The sequence below is a fragment of the Lathyrus oleraceus genome, chromosome 5 (genome assembly GCF_024323335.1).
Source record: "Lathyrus oleraceus cultivar Zhongwan6 chromosome 5, CAAS_Psat_ZW6_1.0, whole genome shotgun sequence".
Classification (NCBI taxonomy): domain Eukaryota; kingdom Viridiplantae; phylum Streptophyta; class Magnoliopsida; order Fabales; family Fabaceae; genus Lathyrus; species Lathyrus oleraceus.
This window is the reverse complement of record NC_066583.1, coordinates 351,057,404-351,081,817: the sequence shown is the minus strand read 5'-3', so window position 1 is coordinate 351,081,817 and position 24,414 is coordinate 351,057,404. Positions and strand designations below refer to the sequence as shown.

At 40.5% G+C, this 24,414-nt stretch overlaps 1 protein-coding gene across 1 annotated transcript; it reads left to right on the top strand.

Annotated features, from left to right (window-relative positions):
* Positions 1 to 465: 465 nt before the first annotated feature.
* On the top strand, positions 466 to 2,734 carry LOC127080621 (uncharacterized). The gene is made up of 5 exons (XM_051020934.1): positions 466 to 669; positions 775 to 987; positions 1,064 to 1,160; positions 1,244 to 1,341; positions 2,708 to 2,734. Exons 1-5 carry the CDS (start codon positions 466 to 468, stop codon positions 2,732 to 2,734), a joined length of 639 nt encoding a protein of 212 aa, XP_050876891.1.
* The last annotated feature ends 21,680 nt before the right edge of the window (positions 2,735 to 24,414 follow it).

The following is a 24,414-nucleotide window of genomic DNA, read 5'->3' as shown; positions in this document are numbered from 1 at the left end:
ATCGTTACCGTTCACTTTCTTCATGTGTTTGATTAGGGCATTTTCTAAACTTAGTTTTTCATTTTGTGCATTATGTTGATTAATGTTGTTTAGGGCAAACTGAGTTTTTTATTTCTGATTGAAAACTGATATATTTGAAGTGTGTTTGAGCTTGTGCTTGGAAGTTTGATGATTATGGATGCAAGTTTGTTCATGTTCCAAACACCATAAGTTTGCATTGGTCTTTTGCATGCAGTAGGTGTGTGTGAGTTTGTATTCAATAATGATAAAAAAAGAGTTTAGATTGTTGTAACATGAGAGAAATGGAAGGTATATGAATGTGTTCACGTATTGAATCATTGTCTTACTTGGGTCTTATTGAATCATTTCTATATTACAGATAAAATGGCTAACCAAGACGATACCTATGCCGCGAATGAATCACGTAATAATGTTGAAAAAGAAATCAAACGAGGATTGACTGTTATGAAGTCAATCATTCGTGCAAGAGACAAGGGTGTAAAATTTGAAGTACATTGGAGTGCTGAAGACCAACTAATTGAGCCTAACGGTTCAATGTTGGCAAGTTACATTGGTTTCCTTGTTCGCCAACATATTCCGATTACATGTGATAATTGGAGAAGTCCGGACTTGAAGGTTGGCAAGGAAAAAATATGGTCGGAGATACAGGTACTTACCATATATTGTTATATGTTTTTTTTGTTGACTATTTGTTAACCATATATTGTTATAATATTACTTTATAATAACACACTCCATTTGTATGTTTTTTAGAGATCCTTTCACATCGATGAAAGCCGGCAAAAATATTGTATTCAATTGGCCGGAAAAAGACTCCGAGGATTTCGATCCTTTTTGTGCAACAAATTTCTCAAGGATGAGGAAGGAAAATTTGTTGAAGGAGAATGGCCAATGAAGTATGCCGAGATTATTTCAGCCGATGAATGGGATAACTTTGTCGCCAAACGAAGAAACGAAAAATTTCATGTAATGTCTATTAATTATGGTATTATACAATTGTTAAGTTACTTGGTTCTAATATGCCTTAAACTTTTTTATCCAGGAAGTAAGCGACATAAATAGGAAAAGGGCATCAAAACCCGCGTATCCGTACAAAAAAGGGCGTACGGGTTATGCACGGTTACAACAAAGAATTCTGAGTATATTCAAATGCTATGAGCTTATACATTGTCACAATATGTTATAATTGATGATCTTATAATCTAATTCAATGTGTAGCTAGCCGAGGAGAAAAGTGACGCAACATCTCTTCCGGAGCACGTATTATGGAAGGCTGCTCGGGTTGGGAAGGATGGGGCTGTCGTTGAAGCGGTCCAAAATGTTTATGACGAATGTGTAAGTATATGTAACATTATTTCTTTAATTATATCGAAAATTTTGTTAGACATATAATTCATTTTTAATCTCCTCTAATAATATTTCAGGAGACTTTATCCCAAACCGTACCTTCAACCGAGGTCCAGGATTGCAGGAGCGTACTTAGTCGAGTACTAAATGTTCCTGAGTATTCCGGTCGTGTGAGGGGTAAGGGTTTTGGTGTGACTCCGTCGTCATTTTATAAAAAAACAAAAACAAAAAATCCTACCAACAAAGAGGTAATGGAGACCTTGGCGGAGTTAAGGGCACAAGTACTCCAACTGCAAAACGAGAATGCAAGGTATAGAGAGGAAAGGTGCGCTTCCGAGGCAAAAGATACTAGTGACCGAGCTAGTATCAATCATCAACCGAAATTTCCCGAGGTAATTATATATGTTATTATGAAATTAAAATAGCACTTTTTTACTTGACACATATACAAGTTAACAATAACATTTATTATTGGTTTAGGGCATTTCACCTTGTCAGCTGTATCTATCGTCACCAACTTATCGCATGGTTGGCAAGGGAAAAGTGCACAATACTTCGGGTGAATTACTTCACCATAATCCCCTCCCGGTGGGATTTATGAAAGTTTCGGTTGAACTCGTATTAGATACGGACGCCCGTCTACCATTACCCGACGTTGTTTCAGAGACAACATTGATGCGAGATGCAGTCGGATCCTTTGTTGGTTGGCCGTCAGATCTAATTTTCCCTGATGCCGAGTTATATATGTTCTAAATGATTATGAATATTTAGTATTCACATTTCAATTCAGCTACAATTATGATATTTAATCAATCCTTATTACATGGTAATGTTAGACTCCTACAAGACCCACCCCTAAAGCTGGTAAAGGGATTTCAAGACGCATCGAGTCGGTTGCATCTCGAAAAGAGGTACAAATATATATACCCATTGAATTATATACACAACGATTCTTTTGCATCACAAAAAGTAATGATTTATTTTATATGAATTTTTAGGTTCCCGGTCGAAAGTTGAAAAGCGATGGTAAGGATATTCCAACGAAGGATATTCCAACGAAGGATATTCCAACGACGGCCGGGGACAAAATCTCAAATTATGATGCGTCTTGAGAAAATGGTGGAAGAGTCCGATATTATGGACGGGTCCATTCGTAGTATAGATTTTGATGAAGGTGTTTTCGGAAAAGCTCATTTCGAAATAATTGCAAAGGAGGACATGCAACAACTTTTTGAGCACGACGAATTGGGCATCGCTATCATTCATACATACATATGGTACTCCGATCAATCTATAATTTACTTAGTTGAACAATTTATTTACACATTTCAATGAGTAGTCTAATATTTATTATGTTTCTCTTTAAGGTATATATGTATGACAAATTGATGCGGGGAACTGAATTGTGTAACCGTTTCAATTTTATTGTTGCTTCCCGTGTCAACGCAACGTTAATATCGAAAAATCCAACATCCGTAAAGAATGATCTAGTCGATAGATTCATGGCGGCCGGCGATAATACTACACGCAGTTTGTATTTTTTACCGTTTAATTCTGGCAACGGGTTAGATTTTCTTTCTAATAATTTCATTCTAATCTATGTATATCTTTTACGTAGAAAATTTTCATTCATCTAAATTTTTGTTTTATTTTACAGTGGTCACTGGGTGTTGGTTGCTATGGATCTTTCGAGACTAATAGTGTATTATCTCGATTCGTTATTGGGTGATTGGAGTAAATATCCGGGTTTGAAGAAGACGGTTGACACGTAAGTGAAATTCCCCTAAATATTCGTGTGTATTTCTATATTTAATTATGTATGTCAGATTGATCTCAATATACGTTTTTATTTTGTTAGGGCAATAATAAAATTTAGATCGAAAAAGAATTACCGCATTAGGAAGGACATTACCTGGGTCAGAGTTCAGGTATATATTAAGTATCTTATTTTTGCTTATAATAGTGTTTGTTTTTTTGCTTATAATAGTGTTTGTAAGAAATTAACTATATATATATTGTTTGTTTTTCTGTGTAGTGTCCTCAGCAAAATAATTCGGTCGATTGCGGATTTTTTGTATTGAGATTTATGAGAGATATCATTGCGTTGAATCGTATAGACATCCCAAAAATGGTATGGAATAATAACTTAGGGTTTATTTTAATATTATCGGATAACTCATCTAATTTGTTACTAAATCATGAATATGTTTTATTCTCTTAATTGTAGTACTTTGAGGAATACAAATCTTACTCAAGAGCTCATTTGGATGAAATGAAGGATGAATTGTGTCAATTCATTGTTGATCAAAGAATCATATAGCTAGGTTGTATATTGTTGTACATATATGTATGGAATGTTGTTGTTGTATGCTGTTGTTGTATATATGTTGTATATTGTTGTTGTACTTTTACTAAATCATGAATATGTTGTTGTATATTGTTGATCAAAGAATCATATATTAATGTTGTATATATGGAGGATTAATGTTGTATATAAATGGATTCATGTTGTATATATCAATGGATTAATGGTGTATAACATTGGATTAAAGGATGAAATCAATATGAATTTTACACTTTTGCAGCATGCGAACAGGTTACCAATTAAATATATATCCACTGTTTTTCAAACAAATTTTTTTAAAATAACTAACACTTTAGAGGGCGCTTTGTCCAGAAAGCGCCCTCTAAACACTTTACATTGACAACTTTAGAGGGCGCTTTTTCCTGAAAGCGCCCTCTAAACGCTTTACATTGACAACTTTAGAGGGCGCTTTTTCCTGAAAGCGCCCTCTAAAGTGTTAGTTATTTTAAAAAAATAAGCGCCCTCTGAACACTTTACATTGACAACTTTAGAGGGTGCTTTTTCCAGAAAGCGCCCTCTAAACACTTTACATTGACAACTTTAGAGGGCGCTTTTTCCAGAAAGCGCCCTCTAAGGTGTCCCTTTATGGACCACTCCAGAGGGCGCTTTTTTCATAAAGCGCACTATAATGTGGCACTTTAGACAGCGTTTTCTCCAGGAAAACAAAGCGCTGTCTTTACCTATGCCAGCGCCACTTTAGAGGGCGCTTAAAAGCGCTGTTATAGGCCAAAATAAGCGCCCTCTTTTCCCTTATTTGGCGTAGTGTAGGCCGATGTCGATGGCTCCGTACCGTATGTCTGCTGTTGAGTTAACTGAATTGAAGAGTCAGCTGGAAGATCTGTTGGATAAGAAATTTATTCGTCCGAGTGTGTCATCGTGGGGCGCACCAGTGTTATTGGTTAAGAAGAAGGAAGGTACTATGAGGTTGTGTGTGGACTACAGGCAACTGAATAAAGTGACGATCAAGAATCGGTATCCTTTGCCGATGATTGATGATTTGATGGATCAGTTGGTTGGTGCGAGTGTGTTCAGCAAAATAGATTTGAGATCAGGGTATCATCAGATACGTGTGAAAACTGAGGATATTCAGAAGACTGCTTTCAGAACAAGGTATGGACATTATGAGTATTCTGTAATGCCTTTTGGTGTGACTAATGCGCCTGGGGTATTTATGGAGTATATGAATAGGATTTTCCATCCGTACCTAGACAAGTTTGTTGTGGTGTTTATTGACGATATTTTGGTGTATTCGAAATTTGAAGAAGAGCATGCTGAACAATTGAGAGTGGTTTTAGGAGTTCTACGAGAAAAGAAGTTATTTGCTAAACTGTCTAATTGTGAATTTTGGTTAGAAGAGGTTAGTTTTCTTGGTCATGTGGTTTCAAGAGGTGGTGTTGCTGTTGATCCTTCTAAGATAGAAGCGGTATCTAAGTGGGAAGCTCCGAAGTCAGTTTCTGAGATAAGGAGTTTTCTTGGACTTGCAGGTTATTATAGAAAATTCATTGAGGGATTTTCTAAGTTGGCGTTACCGTTGACGATGTTGACTAGAAAGGGGCAAGCATTTGTTTGGGACTCAACATGTGAAGAAGGTTTCCAAGAGTTAAAGAGAAGGTTAACTACTGCTCCTATTCTGATATTACCAAGTCCGTCGGAACCATTTGAGGTTTACTGTGATGCTTCATTGTTGGGTTTGGGTGGTGTTTTGATGCAGAATAAGCAGGTTGTAGCTTATGCTTCGAGACAACTGAAGGTTCATGAGAGGAACTATCCGACACACGATTTAGAGTTGGCAGCTGTGGTATTTGTTCTGAAGTTATGGAGGCATTACTTGTACGGGTCAAGATTTGAGGTTTTCAGTGACCATAAAAGTTTAAAGTATTTGTTTGATCAGAAAGAGCTGAATATGAGATAGAGGAGATGGTTAGAGTTTCTGAAGGATTATGACTTTGGTTTGAATTACCATCCGGGTAAAGCAAACGTAGTGGCTGATGCATTGAGTCGGAAATCATTGCATATGTCTATGTTAATGGTTAAGGAATTGGATTTAATTGAGCAGTTTAGAGACTTGAGTTTGGTGTGTGAGAGTACTCACAATAGTGTTAAATTGGGAATGTTGAAGTTAACGAGTGGTATTCTGGATGAGATTAGAGAGGGTCAGAAATCCGATGTGCTTTTGGTTGATAAGTTGACTCTAGTGAATCAAGGTTAAGGTGGTGAATTCAGAGTTGATGAGAATGGTGTTTTGAAATTTGGTAATCGGGTGTGTATTCCGGATGTTACCGAACTTAAGAAGAGTATTCTTGAGGAAGGACATCGTAGTGGCCTGAGTATTCATCCTGGGGCTACGAAGATGTATCATGATTTGAAAAAGTTATTTTGGTGGCCGGGAATGAAAAGAGAAATTGCGAGTTTTGTTTATTCTTGTTTGACTTGTCAGAAGTCGAAGATTGAGCATCAGAAGCCGTCTGGGCTAATGCAACCGTTGGCTATTCCAGAGTGGAAGTGGGATAGTATCAGTATGGATTTTGTTTCTGGTTTACCGAGGACAATTAAGAATTTTGAAGCTATTTGGGTGATTGTTGACAGATTGACAAAATCAGCTCATTTCATTCCGATCAGAATGGATTATCCGTTAGAGAGATTAGCTGAGTTGTATATTGAGGAAATTGTAAGTTTGCATGGTATTCTGTCGAGTATTGTTTCGGACAGAGATCCTAGATTTACATCGAAGTTCTGGGAAGGTTTGCAGAGGGCTTTGGGAACTAAGCTCAGATTGAGTTCTGCATATCATCCGCAGACTGATGGTCAGACTGAGAGGACGATTCAGTCACTGGAGGATCTTTTGAGGGCTTGTGTTTTGGAAAAGGGAGGTGCTTGGGATTGTTATTTACCTTTGATTGAGTTTACCTACAACAATAGTTTTCATTCGAGCATTGGTATGGCACCGTTTGAAGCTTTGTATGGTAGGAGATGTCGGACACCTTTATGTTGGTACGAGTCCGGTGAGAGTGTTGTGGTTGGACCGGAGATTGTTCAACAAACTACGGAAAAGATTAAGATGATTCAGGAGAAGATGAGAATTGCTCAGAGTCGTCAGAAGAGTTATCACGACAAGAGGAGGAAGTCACTTGAGTTTCAAGAGGGAGATCATGTGTTTCTTCGTGTTACTCCGATAACTGGGGTTGGTAGAGCTTTGAAGTCGAAGAAGTTGACACCTCGATTTATTGGTCCTTATCAGATTTTAGAGAGGATAGGGGAGGTAGCCTATCGTATCGCTTTACCGTCGTCGCTTGCGAATTTGCATGAGGTTTTTCATGTGTCTCAGTTGAGGAGGTACATTCCTGATCCGTCGCATGTGGTCCAAGTAGATGATGTACAGGTGAGAGATAACCTGACTGTTGAAACATCACCTATGAGGATCGAGGATCGAGAGTTGAAGCAGTTGCGGGGTAAAGAGATTGCTTTGGTAAAGGTAGCTTGGGGAGGACCAGCAGGTGGCAATGTGACTTGGGAACTTGAGAGTCAGATGAAGGAGTCTTATCCAGAGTTATTCGCTTGAGGTATGTTTTCGAGGACGAAAACTCTTTTAGTGGGGGAGAGTTGTAACACCCCGATAAAATATGATAATTATTTAAATTAAGTTAATAGTATATTTATTAATTTAATTAAATAATTGGATTATTATTGGAATATTATTGGAATTATTATTATTGGAATATAAAGTTGGAATCAGTAAAAAGTCCCATTTTGGTAAAAAGGGTTTTTTTTCACGTGAAAAGGGAGAAGTGACTGAAAAGTGGAAAAGGGCAAAGAGGAAGAGCAAGAGAGCAAGGGTTGAAGAAAGGAAAAGCTTGAAGCTAAAAGAATTGCCGGATTAACTCAGGTAAGGGGGGTTTATCGTCGTTTAATGGGTATTATGGGTTAACATGTAATGGGTAGTAATAAACCATTGAATCGACTCTAATTAGGATGATGCATGCTGAAAATGGTGAACTTATGGATGAATGAGATATGGGTTATAATTGAAGAAAATTCGTAGGAATTAGATGTAATGAGGTTAGAAATTATGAACTTGAATGGGTATGATCTGTATTAGATAATATGAATGACTGTTGTGTAAAAATTGGACTGTGGAAGGTTGGGATTGAGAAATCTCGTAGCAGAGAAAAACCCATCGCAGATCTGAAATTTTGGTTCTGGTCATACGCGTATGACACTAGGCAGTACGCGTATGAGATGGCTTGGAGGGGAGGAGATTGGCGCTGATACGCGCCATACGCGTGTATTACGCGTAGCCTATGAGTGGTACGCGTATGGGGTGAGGCCATACGCGTATGGATGAAGAAGATGATGTTTTTAACGTAGTTTTGTCTCTGTTGGTACGCGTATGGGAGAAGTGGTACGCGTAGCATACGCGTATGAGATGGGCCATACGCGTATGGGATTGGCCAGGAAATGGGCCATACGCGTATGGGCATAGGCATACGCGTATGGGCAGAAGTTGGATTTTTCTGAGCTGTGGTTGTGCAGTTTTTGGTCGTTTCAGCTGAGTGATGTAATTTAGCTGATGTATGATATAGTAGGGATCAATTCCCGTTGTTTGAGCAGTATAGGTATTAGTAGAGTGTGCTAATACTGTGATTTATTATTTGGCATGATATGAATATGATTCTGTGATGGATATGCTGATAATGTATGATGGTATGCATAATGCTGTGAATATATCTATTATGTATGCAATTGTGGATGGACTGTTTATGGCTTAGAGTGTGAGCATATGTCCATTGTGGATTGTTGTTGATGGTTGCTTGCTAGGTGATTTAGCGTGCATAGTATGGCCTTTATGGTGGTAGCTAATTCCCATGGTGAGGAATTAGTGAGTGAGTTATTGTGGATTGTTGTTGATGTTTGCATGCTAGGTGATTTAGCATGCATAGCATAGCCCTTGGGGTGGTAGCTAATTCCCATGGTGAGGAATTAGTGAGTGAGTCACTAGGTCTCAAATGAGTGGGACTAGTGAGCTTGGTAGCCGTATCTGGGTTTGATCGGTGAGGTTGAACTATGTGTTCACGAATAGTCGGTACCGCATGCATGGAGTCTCATTGCATAATGTATGTATGGTGTATAATATGAATGGATGTATTCCAATATTATACGTGTGTTTTGTGTTTGTGTTGAGTATGATTTTGAGTTGATGTTGTCGTTGCTGAATGTGTGATCTGATTAGGGTGATGAAATGTGTTAATTTACTTAGCATTACATGATATTTTATAATGCTTATTATATCGATTGAGGAACTCACCCTTACAACTATGTTTCAGGTAACGAGCAGTGATTGAGTAGAAGCTAGTGCTTGGAGTCTAGTGTAGTTCCTTAGTGGGTCATGCTCTGGTAGATGTAACATCGGGACGGGATGTTTTACTTTGTTTTCATTTGGTTGTTGAATGATTTTACATGTAATGTGTTACATGGTTTGCATATCCGCTGCGAATTGTGCAATATTTTATTTTGATTAATAAATGAGCATGACAAACTATTTTGGTGAATGGTGTGAAGTGTCAAGTGTGACACCCTTAATTGCATATCTACTCTGATTTATATTTGTTGTTTTAATTAATTATTGGGGTATTTTAGAAGGGTGTTACATTTACTACCACTCCACTCTGCCTCATGGGAGGCCCCTGATATGAAAGTTTGGCAAGAGTGGACTTTGGCAATACATTAAGTGATGACCCTGTGTCCACCAACACATTGGACAGGGCATCGTCTTTACAGTTCATAGAGATATGTAAGGCCAAATTGTGGTCTTTTCCCTCCCCGGGAAGATCATCATTACAGAAGCTCAAATTGTTGCAGGCAATCATATTTGCAACAATGCTATCAAACTGTTCAATTGTGACATCGTGATCCACATATGCCATGTCCAACACCCTTTGTAATGCTTCATGGTGTGGCTCTGAATTCGTCAACAAAGATAAGACAAATATCTTTGATGGAGTTTGAAGCAACTTCTCCACAATGTTGTACTCGCTTCTCTTGATGAGCCTCAGCATCTCATCACCATCCTCTCTCAATATGCCAGACTGGCCAACTAGGATAGGAGCTTTATCAGCTTTGACAACAACAGGGTCAACACCCTTCACAACAGGAATAGAATGATTTGAAGAAGAAGTCCCCACGGGACCAGCAGGACTAACAACATCTCTCTTCACGACGCTTTCATGGGATTTCGGCTGAGCCAAGAAAACACGACCACTATGGGTCACTCCACTAACATCGGATATGATTACAACAGAGGTTGAGGGCAACGGAACCTCCTTCCCATGTTCCAGCATAACAATATTATAACGGTACGAAACCGCTTTATCTAACACATACGGGACAGGGCCCGCTGGCTTTATCACAAGAGTTGGCACCACCTTCTTTTTGCTGCCATCATACTTAATGACAACTGGATCAGGAATATTGAACACAGAAGTAATAACATCGACTTCATCCTCATTACGATTTTGAAGTATCTCAATCATCCCTTGGTCTAACATCTCTTGGATATCCCTTCTTATCTTGCGGCATCCTGTTTCATTGACAGTGCACACATGACATCTATTATGATCGTGCTCATAGTGACTGTGCTCACACAATAACCTATGCATTTCCACCAGGGACTGCCTTATATCATCCATATAAAGGACCTTATATTTTCCAGGGTAACCCTGGACCATGTTGACAGCTGCCTTCCCATGCTCGGGCAATGGGTTCTTCTTAACATTCCGGCCTACATCCTCAAAGAATAGTATCCCACTCCTCACAAGGTCTTGCACCTTGGTCTTCAACGGAAAGCAATTCTCCACATCATGTCCGGGTGCACCGGAATGATACACATAATGAAGTTCAGGCTTGTACCACCATTGAGGATTGGCTGGCACAACAGGAGGATCACGTGGAGTTATCAACTTCCTATCAATCAAGGAAGGATACAATTCAGCGTAGGTCATAGGAATCGGGTCAAAAGTCACCCCTTTCCTCTCATAATTGTTGGTGCTATTGTTGTTATTGTTGTGAGCTGGTAAGCCTGTTGTTGTTGACGAGATTATTGTTGTGGTTGTTGAGCTTCTCTGAAAGCAGGTGCTATATGAGCCACCTGGTGTTGGTTGACGACGGGTCGCACTCCCTTCCTCCTCACATAGGGCCTTCTTTTAATATGGGAAGAAACAACATGAGTCTCCCCTTCCTTCTTCATGGAAAATCCTCCATACTTCTTCGCCGAAGAATCATCACGGGACAGACGTCCTTCACGGACTCCCTCTTCTAGCCTCATCCTTATATTTACCATTTCGGTAAAGTCCGAGGGAGCACTAGCAATCATGCACTCATAATAGAAATAGCTCAAAGTCTTCAAAAAGATCTTCGTCATCTCCTTCTCCTCCAATGGTGGCACTATCTGAGTTATCAATTCTCTCCACCTCATTGAAGGTTTCTTTATCTTTTTGGGACATCGCCCTCAATTGATCTCTGTCCGGAGCCATATCCATGTTGTATTTATATTGTTTCACAAAAGCCTCTCCTAGATCATTGAAAGTGCAGATGCTTGCACTATCTAGCCCCATATACCAACGGAGCGCAGCACCTGTCAGGCTATCCTGGAAATAGTGAATCAGTAGTTGATAATTATCTGTCTGGGTCGACATCTTGCGGGCATACATCACAAGATGACTGAGTGGACACGAGTTTCTTTTATACTTCTCAAAGGCAGGCACTTTGAATTTGACTGGGATTTTCACATTGGGCACTAAGCACAATTCAGCAACACTCTTCCCAAACAGATCTTTGCCTCTCAACGTTTTCAATTTCTTGCGCAGCTCAAGGAATTGGTCCTTCATCTCATCCATCTTCTCATAAATGTCCAGGACCTTAGATGGCTCGGAATGATAGATGGTATCTTCTACTCGCGGCAAAGTGTGCACAACGGAAGGTGGCACAGACATGACCGGGCTAGATGCCGGCATAAAAGCAAAAGTGGGAGCGAAACCCTCTGGCACAAAATTGGGTGGCATTCCCCAAGGGAATCCAGCAGGCAGATTTGGAGCGAAGTGGGTGGTGGCAGCAAGCACTGTGGAGGTAACCACTTCAGAAATGACAGTCCTCGCGGTAAGAGTTGTAGGAGTTAGAGAAGCTTGACTCTGAGAAGCAAGAACTGACTCCATCATGGCAGTATGTCGGGCAATCTCCTCTTTCAAATCTCGGTTCTCTTGCTCAAGGTGTTCCATGATCTTCGAATGATTGGCTCGAGTGTTGTACCGGTGCGTTAGCTTGTCTTCAAAATAAATAAAGAGCAAAGAGTTAGACCACTGCATCGGAACCAAAAACCTGCTTATGCATATGATGCATGCAATGCTCGTGCATATGATTTGTTTTTTATCAGAGGAACTTTATAAAGATCTATTTGTAAATGTTTGGAAAGTATTGAACTTTTCAAGACATATGTAGAATACTCATAACAATATAATATTTGGAAACTTTTTACACCAAAGAAGTAGTACAGTCTCGGTAACCAAATACAATAACAGAGAAAAGGAGAATTAACATCCTATGGAGTCCTAGAAGAAGTCGTCTAAAGCCTTCGAGATCGGAAGATACGTCGCACGAAGCCTCTTCACCTCTCTCTCATAAGCTGCTTCCATGTCGCCCTTCTCCTTGGCGGGCTGATCATATCTCTTCTTCCAAAACTTAGATGAGTGAGGCAGGAGAGAAGTAACTACATCATCGGGTTCATCAATAACCTGATGCTCTAGAAATTTGATCATTGCATCCTTATCCTTGAGCTGCTGAAGAACCTCCTCACGCTCACGAACCCAAGCACGCGAACAGTCTTCGTCTCTCAACTCCTCTACTCCTTGATTAGGGAGGGTTGAAGACCCAACCATAACCATAGGGGTAGGTCTCAGATACTCATACGGAATGCGGTACTCAAGGGCTCTCTTCCTTACCCAAGAGGTGTAAGGCTCCAAAGCAACACAGTTCTTCGGACCAAGCTCATTCTTCCCTTTCCTATGAACCTTGCGCCAGGCGCGCACCATCCTATCCTTCAAGTTTTGGGGATCTTTACCCTCTTGAAAGAATAAGCCTTCCAACGAAATGTTGTTAGGTTTATCCTTTAAGGGGAACCCAAGCCGACGACGAGCCAAAGCAGGGTTGTAGTTAATTCCACCACATGTACCAAGAAGAGGTACATTGGAGAACTCACCACAAGAATCAATAATCTTAACGCCATCATAAACACGATTATACCAAGAGATATCATCATTAGTGAGAGTCATAAGTCTCGTGGATCACCGTAGACATCCCTTGTTCTCCTTGAAGGCAAGCGTCTGAGGCAAGTGCGAAATAAACCACTTGTACAACAGAGGCAGACAACATACAATAGAATCACCACCGTTTGCATTCCTCATATGCAAAGAGAAATAAGTGTCACCCAACAGAGTCGGAACGGGATTAAGAGAATAGAAAATCCTAATAGCGTTCACATCCACGAAGTTGTCGATGTTGGGAAATAACACCAACCCATAAATGAGGAGTACAAATATGGCTTCAAAAGCTTCCTTACTCATGGCCTTCCCAAACAAGGTAGCTTTGGCAATTAGAAAATCAGACGGGAGACCTTGAACTCCACCCTTGGTAGTCATATTGGCAATGCAACAATGTCAGATACATCCACATGAAGCATATCAGCAATCTCTTGAGAAGACGAAATCTTCTCCAAACCACTGAAAGGAAATTGGTCAAGAATAGGTATACCCACATGATAAGCATACTCCTCTAATGTAGGCAGAAGCTGCAAATCCGGAAAAGTGAAGCACTGATACAGAGGATCGTAAAACTGCACAACACACTCATCAGACCCTCATCCACCTTGGTAGAGAGAATAGCTAGAAGTTTCCCATGGCGAGCTTTGAACTCCAAAGGCTCTAATACATAAGATGTCAGACGCCTTAACTCTCTCAAGTCGGGTTATCTGAAACTGTACTTCTTCGTATTCCTTCTTTGCTTATCCATGTTTGAAAATTTGCAAATAGACCTTTTAAGTTCCTTGTAAAATCTTTATTCTTGATGACATGAATGCGGATGAATGCATGAATGCATGGATGCAACAAACACATTCAAGGATCAAGCAAGTCACACCATACAAAGGTCACGGGATGGCTCAAGTCATCGTCAATATCAATCATCCATTTTGGTGGATTATGGTTTACACCTTATCAACACCCAAGTTCCATTGATTTTGAGGATATACAAGAACGGATCGACCGCGAATCACAGGTTTGTTGTAAGTCACGAGCATGGAGTCTCGGTTAAGAACCACCCAACGAGAGTGTACTATGGTTAAACCTGACGATCATGTTCTAAAAGGTTCCCATAGTCATCATCCCATCTTTCGGATATTATCGGATAAAACAACTACTCGTCCTCCAAAAATATTCTCAAGAGGGAGTCTTATGAGTGTAGTATCGCGTAACAACCGCATCAAGTCTTACACTTGAACGACCTTCGCACTACGTCTTAAAATAGGCCAAGATGGGATAGGTATCTAAGGTCCTTGGTTTCTAGGGTTCCTATTGGAAAGAGTAATGCCTAACCACGACTACTCGTGTGACATTAGTGATCCCAATAAAACCTCTACCAAGTAAATGGACTTGCAAGTTAACTCGTTAAGGAATAACTCCACACAAGTCAACAAGACTATGCCATTCTCCTATCATAAGTGCACTCGAGTTCGGGTATAGAACTCATCTCATAAGAAACCACCAAACATACAAGCAATTAATATATCAAGAAATTCATACATTACAAACAATACATTCATCCCATATTTGCACAAAAATATGCCACAAATAAATATAAACATACAACACATACAAGCGAAAAGTAGGATAAACCCACGGGGCAAAGATGCATCCCCAGCAGAGTCGCCACTTTTCTGTAGCGGGGTTTTCGTTACCTTTAGGTTTATTGACTAAACCAAAATTCAACATACAATTCGAGTCTCCACCGCACTTTTATTTGTCCAAAGGAAAGGCTAAAAAGCGAACAAAAGCCAAGTAAGAAGTTTTTCAAATCAAAAACTAATAAAAATGTCAGAGATCTAGGTAAAGGGTTGGTTATGAAATGAGAAGGTTTTATGCACCCAAAACATCCTTAGTACTCTAAGGGAACCTATTTTTGCAAATATGTGTTGTAGGTTGGTATTTGTAAAAAGATTTGTGCAAAAGATTGGAGGGATGGGAAGAGAATAGATTATATTTACAAATTTTGTTGTTTGAATGGATGAACCCATTGCCTACGTACCATCACAAAGGAGGATCAAAACCTCGTAGTTCATGGTAAAAATTTCAAAGATTGGTGAATTGATTTTAATCAAAATCCTTAAGGTCTTTTGTTATCAAAGGGAGAAAACTCAACCTAAACCAACAATCCACCATGTGAGGGAGGCTTCAACATGCTAGTGAGGGGTTAACCCTATAATAAGCATGGAAGACTTATAATCCAACACTAAGGATGAGGTGAGATTTACATCAACCACTATGATAACTCAAACCTATGACTAATGTTTTTGAAAAGGTTTTAACAAGTGGCCATTGGAACCACAAAACAACTTGAAATGGGTTATATTTACAAGTTAAGTTTATTTACAAAATGAGGTCAAAGTTGGATTAAAGTTTATTTACAATTAGTATTTATGAAAATGGTTTTGAAAAGTCAAAGGCCTAAGGCCTAGGTTTCTAATTTGAAATAAAGTCAAAGTTTTGAAAATAATTTTTGGCTTGGTTAGAGTGGGGAGAAGAGATAAGGGCTATTCCTAAAGCATACAAAGATAAGAGGGGAGAGGTAACCCTTGGAGTTCCTTTTCTTGGAGTCATAGAGATGACTCAAGATGCTCCTTTCCCTTGGATTTAACACACAAATAAGCAATCAATAATATTGACTTCAAGCTCCTAGGATCTCCATTTGGCTTGGCTCTTGACTTGGCTACTCATGACAATGGTCCTCTTTTCATAATCTTAAGATGAGGTTCCTATCACACAAAAGCATACATCAAAAAGCTCATAACATGATAAAGGGAATGGACAAAGAATACGTTTAAGGAGAAGTCCTTTGAGGTCAATTTTGATATTTAGCATTCTAAAGGCATGAGGCCTAGTTGCTCTTCAACACATTTTGCATTCTAAAGGCATGAGACCTAGTTGCTCTTGAACTCCTTTAAGCATGGGTAAATCCTAATTCTAAGTCCTTTCTCCTTTTGCATTTTTGTTCACATCAAAACAAACACAAACAACACAAAATAACAATATATTTATATACAATAATGGGCTCAAATGAGCAAAAGAAAAATGAGATAAACATTAAATATGTGCTTAAGTGAGCAAAGATGAAAAACAAGATGAATAATGAGCAAGAAATAAATGACCTTAAAAGTAAATGACAAGAATTTAAAAGCTCAAATTAAAGTTAGTAGTTAGTAAGGTTATTGTCATACCCCAAAATTTGCCCATTAATATTTTAAGACATTTTTCAGGGCACTCCGACTCATTTTTATGACACTGATCTTAAAGGAACGAAGGCCCAGCTCACGAATGGCCCAATCCAGAAAATGGCCCAAACTGGCCTGTTCGCTACACGTTCGCTACACGCTCGCCTAGCGAACGTTCGCTACACGTTCGCTACACGCTCGCCTAGCGAAGCTGACAGATAACAGAAAATTCTGGGCTTCACTCTGAGCCCATTAGGTCACAAAAGAGCATTATAAATACCAGCACTTCAGTAATGAAAAAACGAAAAGAAAAAAGAGGACGAAAGGAGAACCCTAGCAAGCAAACCCTAGCGCTCATAGACGGAAAACCCTAAAGGAAACCCTGAAGGAAAAGTCGGCGGCAGCAAGGTCACTTCCGCTCAATTCGATCCGATCGGCCAACTCAAGGTTACAATTCGATTACAAACAGGTTGGCATTGCTATTACTACTTTATGTTCTTAATTTGCATATGGTATCATGATTGAATTTATGAAACTATCTTAAGTTTTACATATGAATTTAAGTATGCATGAACACCTGAATGTCTAACCACATAATCTCTGTAATGGATGTTATAAGGTGTGAAGCTTGCTGACATTATGCTGTTATCAAAACCAGAATCCGCAGCCGCTCGCTAGCACATCGCTAAGCGAGCATGCAGCGAGTATTCGCTAAGCCCTCGCTAGGCGAGGCAGCGGCGACCGGGACAGTCGCTGATTTTTCTGTTCTGTCCTTATCTAACCTGTCATGTTTTTATCATAGCCATGCATTGTTTATCTAACCCTACTGCTGTTCTGGTTTCTTTTGCGGTGCAATCCTTGATTGCATCCTGACTTGGTACTCTAACCCGTTTGCTGAATTTCGTAAAGGTTCACCTTTCCCAGGAAAAGATTGCTGTCTAGGTCTTCCACTTTATTTGTGGGATACCCTTGTGGAGTTTCACCCTAAATTACCTAATTAATTTTAATGTATTAATTTTAATGTATTAATTTTAATGTATTAATTTTAATGTGGAGATTCATCCTAATTACCTAATCGATTGTAAAATACGGCCTCTAAATATGTGATCTTGGACCTCTCTTTATTGCCTTACGATATTACGGTATTACGGTATTACGGTCATGTCCCGCGAATGTGGGGATACCCTTAGCAAAGACCCTTCGATTAAATCATCACGTCCCTTTAAAATAAATCATAGTCCCTCGGATGTTGCCTTCGAATATATGATTTTGTCCCTCGATGACCCTTCGGTGTAGCCTACGGTTAAATGATGATCGTCCCTTCGAATGCTAAGGTATCCTTACAACTGTTGCCTTCAATGACCTATCGATGATCCTACAATGACCCTTTTACATCCAAAGGATAAAACTACTTACTTCTCAATAGTAAGGACAGTTTTACCCTCATAAGGATAGGAAATGCCCATAACGACCTTAGGAAAGTATAACTCTCAATTACTGGATCATAACCTAAAACATTTTCCACCCCTCACACTTTGCAAGTCCTAGAAAATCACCACTTGGTATACATTCATACTAGAATCATTACCAAGTTATATCTTTCTAAACTGTTTTTCAAAATCAAACGAGATAAATACTTTGTATACATTCATACGAGAATCATTACAAAGTTAAACTCTCTTTTCGAAACATTTTTAAACAATTCACCAACACTTTTCAGACAAAAATATAAGTGATCCAGCAATTAAGAGCCCATGGATAACCATGGATACAAAGGGTGCTAATACCTTCCCTTTGTATAATGTACCTCCCGAACCCAAAATCTATTGAGGTCTTTCCTGTTCTTTTCCACCTTTCCTTATTGGATAAAAGAAAAGTCGGTGGCGACTCTTGCTATCCGCGACATTGCGATAAAAAGCAAAACACCCCAAGTCAGTTCACCGTATGACAGAACTGGCGACTCTGCTGGGGACACTTTAAAAAGAGAGGTTACCTTAAAAACAAGATCACTTATTCCAAATTGTCTGATTTACTTTTAAGGGATTGCTTGGGTATTTTTGAGTGAAAGATCCTACACCCGGATCTAGTGTACCTTAGGTAAGTAGCAATAGATCATCGCGACTATCCGGCGTATACTGGAATGGTTAAAATGATGGCTACGGTTAATGTGACACTTTGGATGTCCTGATGTTCCTCATGTTCACTTGAGGAAAAATTTGGCTTCCGCGTGGTGTCATTAAAGCATTAACCAGACCTTTAGAACCCTAATTGACTCATCCTGGCCATTAGAAAGTAGTGAGATAACTGACTTCGGTTCCGACTGGGGTTGGTTGAGACTCGATACTACACTCTTTGAGATTGGACTTTAGGGAAGCTTCGGTCAACCACTTGGTGTTGCACTGAAGTGGACTTAAAGGAAGGTCGGTGATTTGAGATCCTTCTAGAACCCGGTTACTATTCTAGGACAGGTTGAACCAACTAAACTTCAGTGGGGAGGGTACTTACCTATGGAACTCATACAAGCCTTAAAACCTAGGAATGATGGTTGTGTGACTTGCTTGTGCTTGTTATTTATTTAACCTCATAACATCATAACATCTTAACATCATAACATCATGACATCATAACATTGTACTAACCATTTCAAGGACTTAGGGATTTAACTTTGCTCTGTTTTGTAAAGCTATGGCTCCCAGGAAGACCATCCGGATCAATTTTGTAGCAATCGCTCCTCAACTCAAGAACTTAGTGTCAGAACTTTCCGATCATGCGCAGTTCATCAAGAAACACGGTTCTCTCCTCAATTTGGTTACCACTGGTTTCAAAGAAGATATGATGAGAGTTTTATTCCAGTTCTTCGACCCTAAACATCATTGCTTCACATTCCCGGATTATCAGTTGGTACCTACACTGGAAGAATTCTCCAGACTGCTTGGGATACCTATCCTTGATCAAATACCTTTCAGTGGTTTAGAAAAGGTTCCGAAGTCTGAAGAAGTTGCCGCAGCTTTACACATGACAAAGTCCGACATTGAAGCTAATTGGGTAACAAGGAGTGGAGTTAAGGGTTTACTTGCCAAATTCCTGACAAATAAGGCTCGAGAATTCTTAAAAGTTATGAATGTCCGTGCTTTCGAAGACATCCTAGCGTTGCTAATCTATGGCTTGGTGTTATTCCCTAATCCAGACCAATTCATAGACATGAATGCTATTAAGATATTTCTCACTCACAACCCTGTACCTACCTTGCTGGGAGACATTTTGCATTCCCTCCACACTCGTACCATGAAGAAGCAAGGGACTCTCATGTGCTGCATACCTTTGTTGTCTAGGTGGTTTATTTCGCACCTTCCTCAATCAGTCTTGAAGAACGAGCAGAATTTGAAATGGTCTCAAAGGATAATGTCGCTCTCCCACCCAGACATCTGTTGGTGTCCTCAGTTCAAGGAAAATGTTACCATCACTGACCGTTGTGGCGAGTTCCCTAATGTACCACTCCTAGGAATAAGAGGAGGTATTACTTATAATCCTGCTTTAGCTCTGCGACAGTTTGGTTGTGCTCGAAGAGATGGTCCACATGAAAATGATCATCGAAGGCATCATGTTCGACTATGACAACGATTCCCGAGGCCTCCGTCAAAGATTTGTACGAGCTTGGGGCATGGTGAAGAGAGGTACGTTAGGACAGAAAAATTCTATTCCTATGGAACCTTATCTCAGATGGGTACGCGCCAGAGCTCATGAACTTGTCATGCCATATCTTGCAATCGGACCTCAGATTGTCGAACCTGAAGCTGAAGGAGGTGCTCCTCAGATCATTCCTTATCCAGATATGCCTACCAATGTTGAGGAACTAAAGAGATCCTGGATCCAGTTGAGAGAAGAAAGGGATACTTTCGAGACTCAGTTCGTCGCAGAAAGGAAGAAAGTGCTAGAACTTGCCAGTCAGCTTAATGAGGAACGAAGACTCAATGCGTATCTTCGCCCAAAAAGAAGTCGCCCCTGGGAGACTTGAGCTTTCATTGTATTTTTATTATTATTCCTTTTGTAATGAACATTGATCAAAGAAATCAGCAATAAACATGTCTCTCTTGTTGGTGATTTACGCAAAGTTAAATTCCAAAAGTCCTTGAAAACATTTCATACATTGCATAGCATAACATAACACTGCATAACAGGTATTCTACAAGTTCAATGTTCTCACGGTCTTCATTACAAACAGAAAAATGGATCTCGAACAAACTGTCAAAGATCTCCAGACTCAGAATGCTCAATTCAAGGAGATGATGCTAAGCTTATCCAAGGGGCAGGAGGAACTGAAGGCTCTTTTGCTCGAAAAGAAGAAAGACAATAAAGCTGTGAGTTTCATTAACCCGGGAAGAAGGCGTAAAGGACAGGCCACAGGAGTCAAGTTTGGAATCCCGAATGGTCCAGAAGAGGGGGCGGAGAATGATTCAGAGGAAGAGAATGCTGATTTCTCCAACCCTGAGGATGACGATGAAGATTATGAAAATGAACAGTACTCTCCAAGAGATTATAAGTACAAGTTGCTGGAAGAACGTATGCTAGCTATGGAGGGTCAGAAGGCGCCCGGTCTGGATTTCGAAAGTTTGGGTCTGGTCTCCGATGTGACCATTCCTCGCAAATTCAAAATCCCCACTTTCACTAAGTACGATGGTGCGTCTTGTCCTCAGATGCATCTGAGAGCTTATGTGAGAAAGATTCAGCCGCATACCACTGACAGGAAGCTATGGATCCATTTCTTCCAAGAGAGCCTGTCTGGCACACAGTTGGAATGGTATTATCAGCTCGAGAGCTCTGACATCCGCACCTGGACTGATTTAGCAACAGCTTTCTATAAACAGTACTAGTATAACTCTGAACTAGCACCTACCCGACTACAGTTGCAGAATATGACTATGGGATCTAAAGAAAGCTTTAAAGAATATGCTCAAAAGTGGAGAGATTTGGCTGGCAGAGTCAAACCCCCTATGACTGACAGAGAATTGGTGGACATGTTCATGGGCACACTGACCGGCCCATTCTACAGCCATCTACTGGGAAGTTCTTCATCAGGTTTCACTGAACTTATATTAACAGGTGAACGTGTTGAAAGCGGCACCCGAAGTGGAAAGATACAGGCGGCTACCTCTGCAAGCACCAAAAGGTCCTATCAGGGGAGGAACGAATCAAATGCTGTGTACGGTCAAAAGGGTCGTAACAAGAAAAACCGTGACCACGACATTGGAGCAGTTACGATTGCAGCACCACCATCTCAAAACTTCCAGCCCAAACAAGACAGACCAAGAAGGCAGTTCACCAGGATCAATATGACCTTGGCACAGGCACTGCAGGGAATGCTAAAGGCAAATTTGATCACCCTTAAAGATCCTCCTACAAATCCCAACACTACCTCTTCTCGTTATAATCCCAATGCCAGGTGTGCATATCACTCCGATAGCCCCGGGCATGATACAAACGATTGCTGGTCATTGAAGAATAAGATTCAGGATATGATCGAAGCTGGAGAAATTGAGTTTGAGCCTCCGGAGACTCCTAATGTCATCACTGCTCCTATGCCTAACCATGACAAGACTGTTAATGCTATGGATGACGATTCTCACATTTCCAATGTGGCGGACTTAACATCTCCTCTCCCGATCATAAAGAGGAATTTATTGCAAGCTGGTTTATTTCCAGGTTGTGCTGAAGATTGCAATCTCTGCATACTCCGGCCCGAGGACTGTTTGAAATTGAAGAATGGTATTCAACGGCTGATGGACGATCGTACAGTTCTCTTCGAAAGGATTCCTAAGGCGGAAAACCCTATTGAAGAAATATCTGTGATTGCTAGGTCCAAAGTTCCAGTGAAGATTACCGCTACCAGGGCGCCTGTGAAGATTACTGTTGAGCCCAGGGTTGCTCCCCTAATCATCACTGCACCTGGCCCGATCCCGTATTCCTCAAGCAAAGCTATTCCGTGGAATTATGGCGGTGATGTTTACGTCCATGGCGTGAAGCAAGTGGATAATGCTGCTAATACTAGTGGCATTGTTGGGACTAGTAAAATTACTCGAAGCGGAAGGATCTTCTCTCCAGAAATCTCACCTCCTGTCCTTGAAACTCGAGGAAAGGAACCAGTCAATCCTTCTCAGTCAGAGACACCGGTCGAAGTTACTCCCGAAGATGTTGCCAAACAAGAAATGGAAGAAGTGCTGAAAATCATTCGCAAGAGTGATTTTGATGTTGTAGAACAGTTGGGGCATACCCCGTCTAAGATCTCGATGTTATCCTTGCTGTTATCTTCTGAACCTCATGCCAATGCATTGATAAAATTCTTGAAGACCGCTCATGTACCTCAGGAGACATCTGTCGATCAATTCGAACATTATGTTGCTCACTTGGCTGTTGACAATGGCCTGGGCTTTTCCGACGCTGATCTGACACCAGCAGGAAAGAATCACAATAAAGCCCTGCATATCTCCATTGAGTGTAGGGGAATCACTTTGTCTCATGTGTTGATCGATAATGGCTCTTCCTTGAATGTGCTGCCGACAGCCGTGCTGGATAAGTTGGATTGTAAAAGCATTGAACTGAAACCTAGTGACATTGTGGTACGTGCTTACGATGGTGCGAAGAGTGTTGTCCATGGCGAAGTAGTCCTGCCTATCAAGATAGGACCTCAAGTCTTCAACACTACCTTCCATGTAATGAACATTCCTCCTGCCTATTCCTGCTTACTGGGACGCCCTTGGATTCATGGGGCAGGCGCTGTAGCCTCGTCTCTCCATCAAAAGTTGAGGTATCCCACAAAGGGCAAAATTGTCACCGTGTGTGGAGATGAAGAGTACATTGTAAGTAGTGTGCATACCTTCAGATACGTCGAGATGGATGGTGAATTCATTGAGACTCCTTGTCAGTCATTTGAAGTAGTTCCTCCGACCAATCCTGTCCTTAAGCCAACTTCCTGTGTACCCAAGGTTATTCGTGCTCCTCCTGCTATGATTTCTCTGAAGGACGCTCAAGCCGTGGTTGAAGATGGTGGTCGTACTGGCTGGGGTCAATTGATCGACGTACCGTACAAGTCTGACAAATTTGGCATGGGGTTCAGCTCTGACAAGAGTCAAATTAATGCTGTAGAAGATGCTGACAGCGATTGCGACCTGGATAGCTGGATTTTCCCAACAATTGGTGACGGACTCAATAATTGGAAGGCTGAAGACACTATCCCGATTTCCTTTAGTCAGGAGTAATTGTTATTGTCTATTTTAGTGTTGCAAATTTTTGTTTTTTTTTACAATTGAACTTCTCCAAGCGTTGTGTCTATGCCCGGGGCACAATAGCTAATTTGTTAAGGGTTTTGTTATTTTCATAAGCATATTCATATTCAATAAATCAATGGACTTTTTGCATTCAAATATTGCGCTCTTTGTCTTTTCTGTCATCTTCCAAACAAGCTATGTTTTCTTACACACACTCACGTAACAAATTGCAGATCCATACCCACTCTGGATCCTGTTGACAATAGTTCTACTACTGTTCATTATGACTTTGAAAATCCGATCTACCAAGCCGAGGATGGAAGTGTGGAAGATTGTGAAGTACCTGGAGAACTTGCCAGACTGTTACTGCAGGAAGAGAGGACTATACAGCCGCACGGGGAGTCAGTTGAGATTGTAAATCTGGGTACCGAAGTAGACAAGAAAGAAGTCAAAATAGGAGCAGGCTTGGAAAACAGTGTCAAAAGAAGGTTGATTCAGATGTTACATGACTATGTAGAGATTTTTGCTTGGTCTTATGACGATATGCCAGGACTGGATACTGATATAGTAGTACATCGGCTGCCAACGAGGGAAGATTGTCGTCCTGTTAAGCAAAAGGTTCGTCGCATGCGTCCTGAAATGTCTGAGAAAATCAAAGCCGAGGTTATGAAACAATTTGATGCAGGTTTTCTGGCTGTTACTTCTTATCCTCAATGGGTTGCTAATGTGGTACCAGTGCCGAAGAAGGATGGCAAGGTGCGAATGTGTGTAGACTACAGAGATTTGAATAAAGCGAGTCCCAAAGACGACTTTCCACTTCCGCACATTGATGTTCTGGTAGATAACACCGCTCAACACAAGGTGTTCCCATTCATGGATGGATTCTCAGGTTA

What these genes read in the sequence shown, in the direction of transcription:
- LOC127080621 (XM_051020934.1), top strand. Translation starts at nt 466, where the DNA reads ATGAAGTCAATCATTCGTGCAAGAGACAAGGGTGTAAAATTTGAAGTA. An exon ending in AAATATGGTCGGAGATACAG is followed by an intron (nt 670 to 774) that starts GTACTTACCATA and finishes TATGTTTTTTAG; the next exon opens with AGATCCTTTCACATCGATGA. An exon ending in GAAGAAACGAAAAATTTCAT is followed by an intron (nt 988 to 1,063) that starts GTAATGTCTATT and finishes TTTTTTATCCAG; the next exon opens with GAAGTAAGCGACATAAATAG.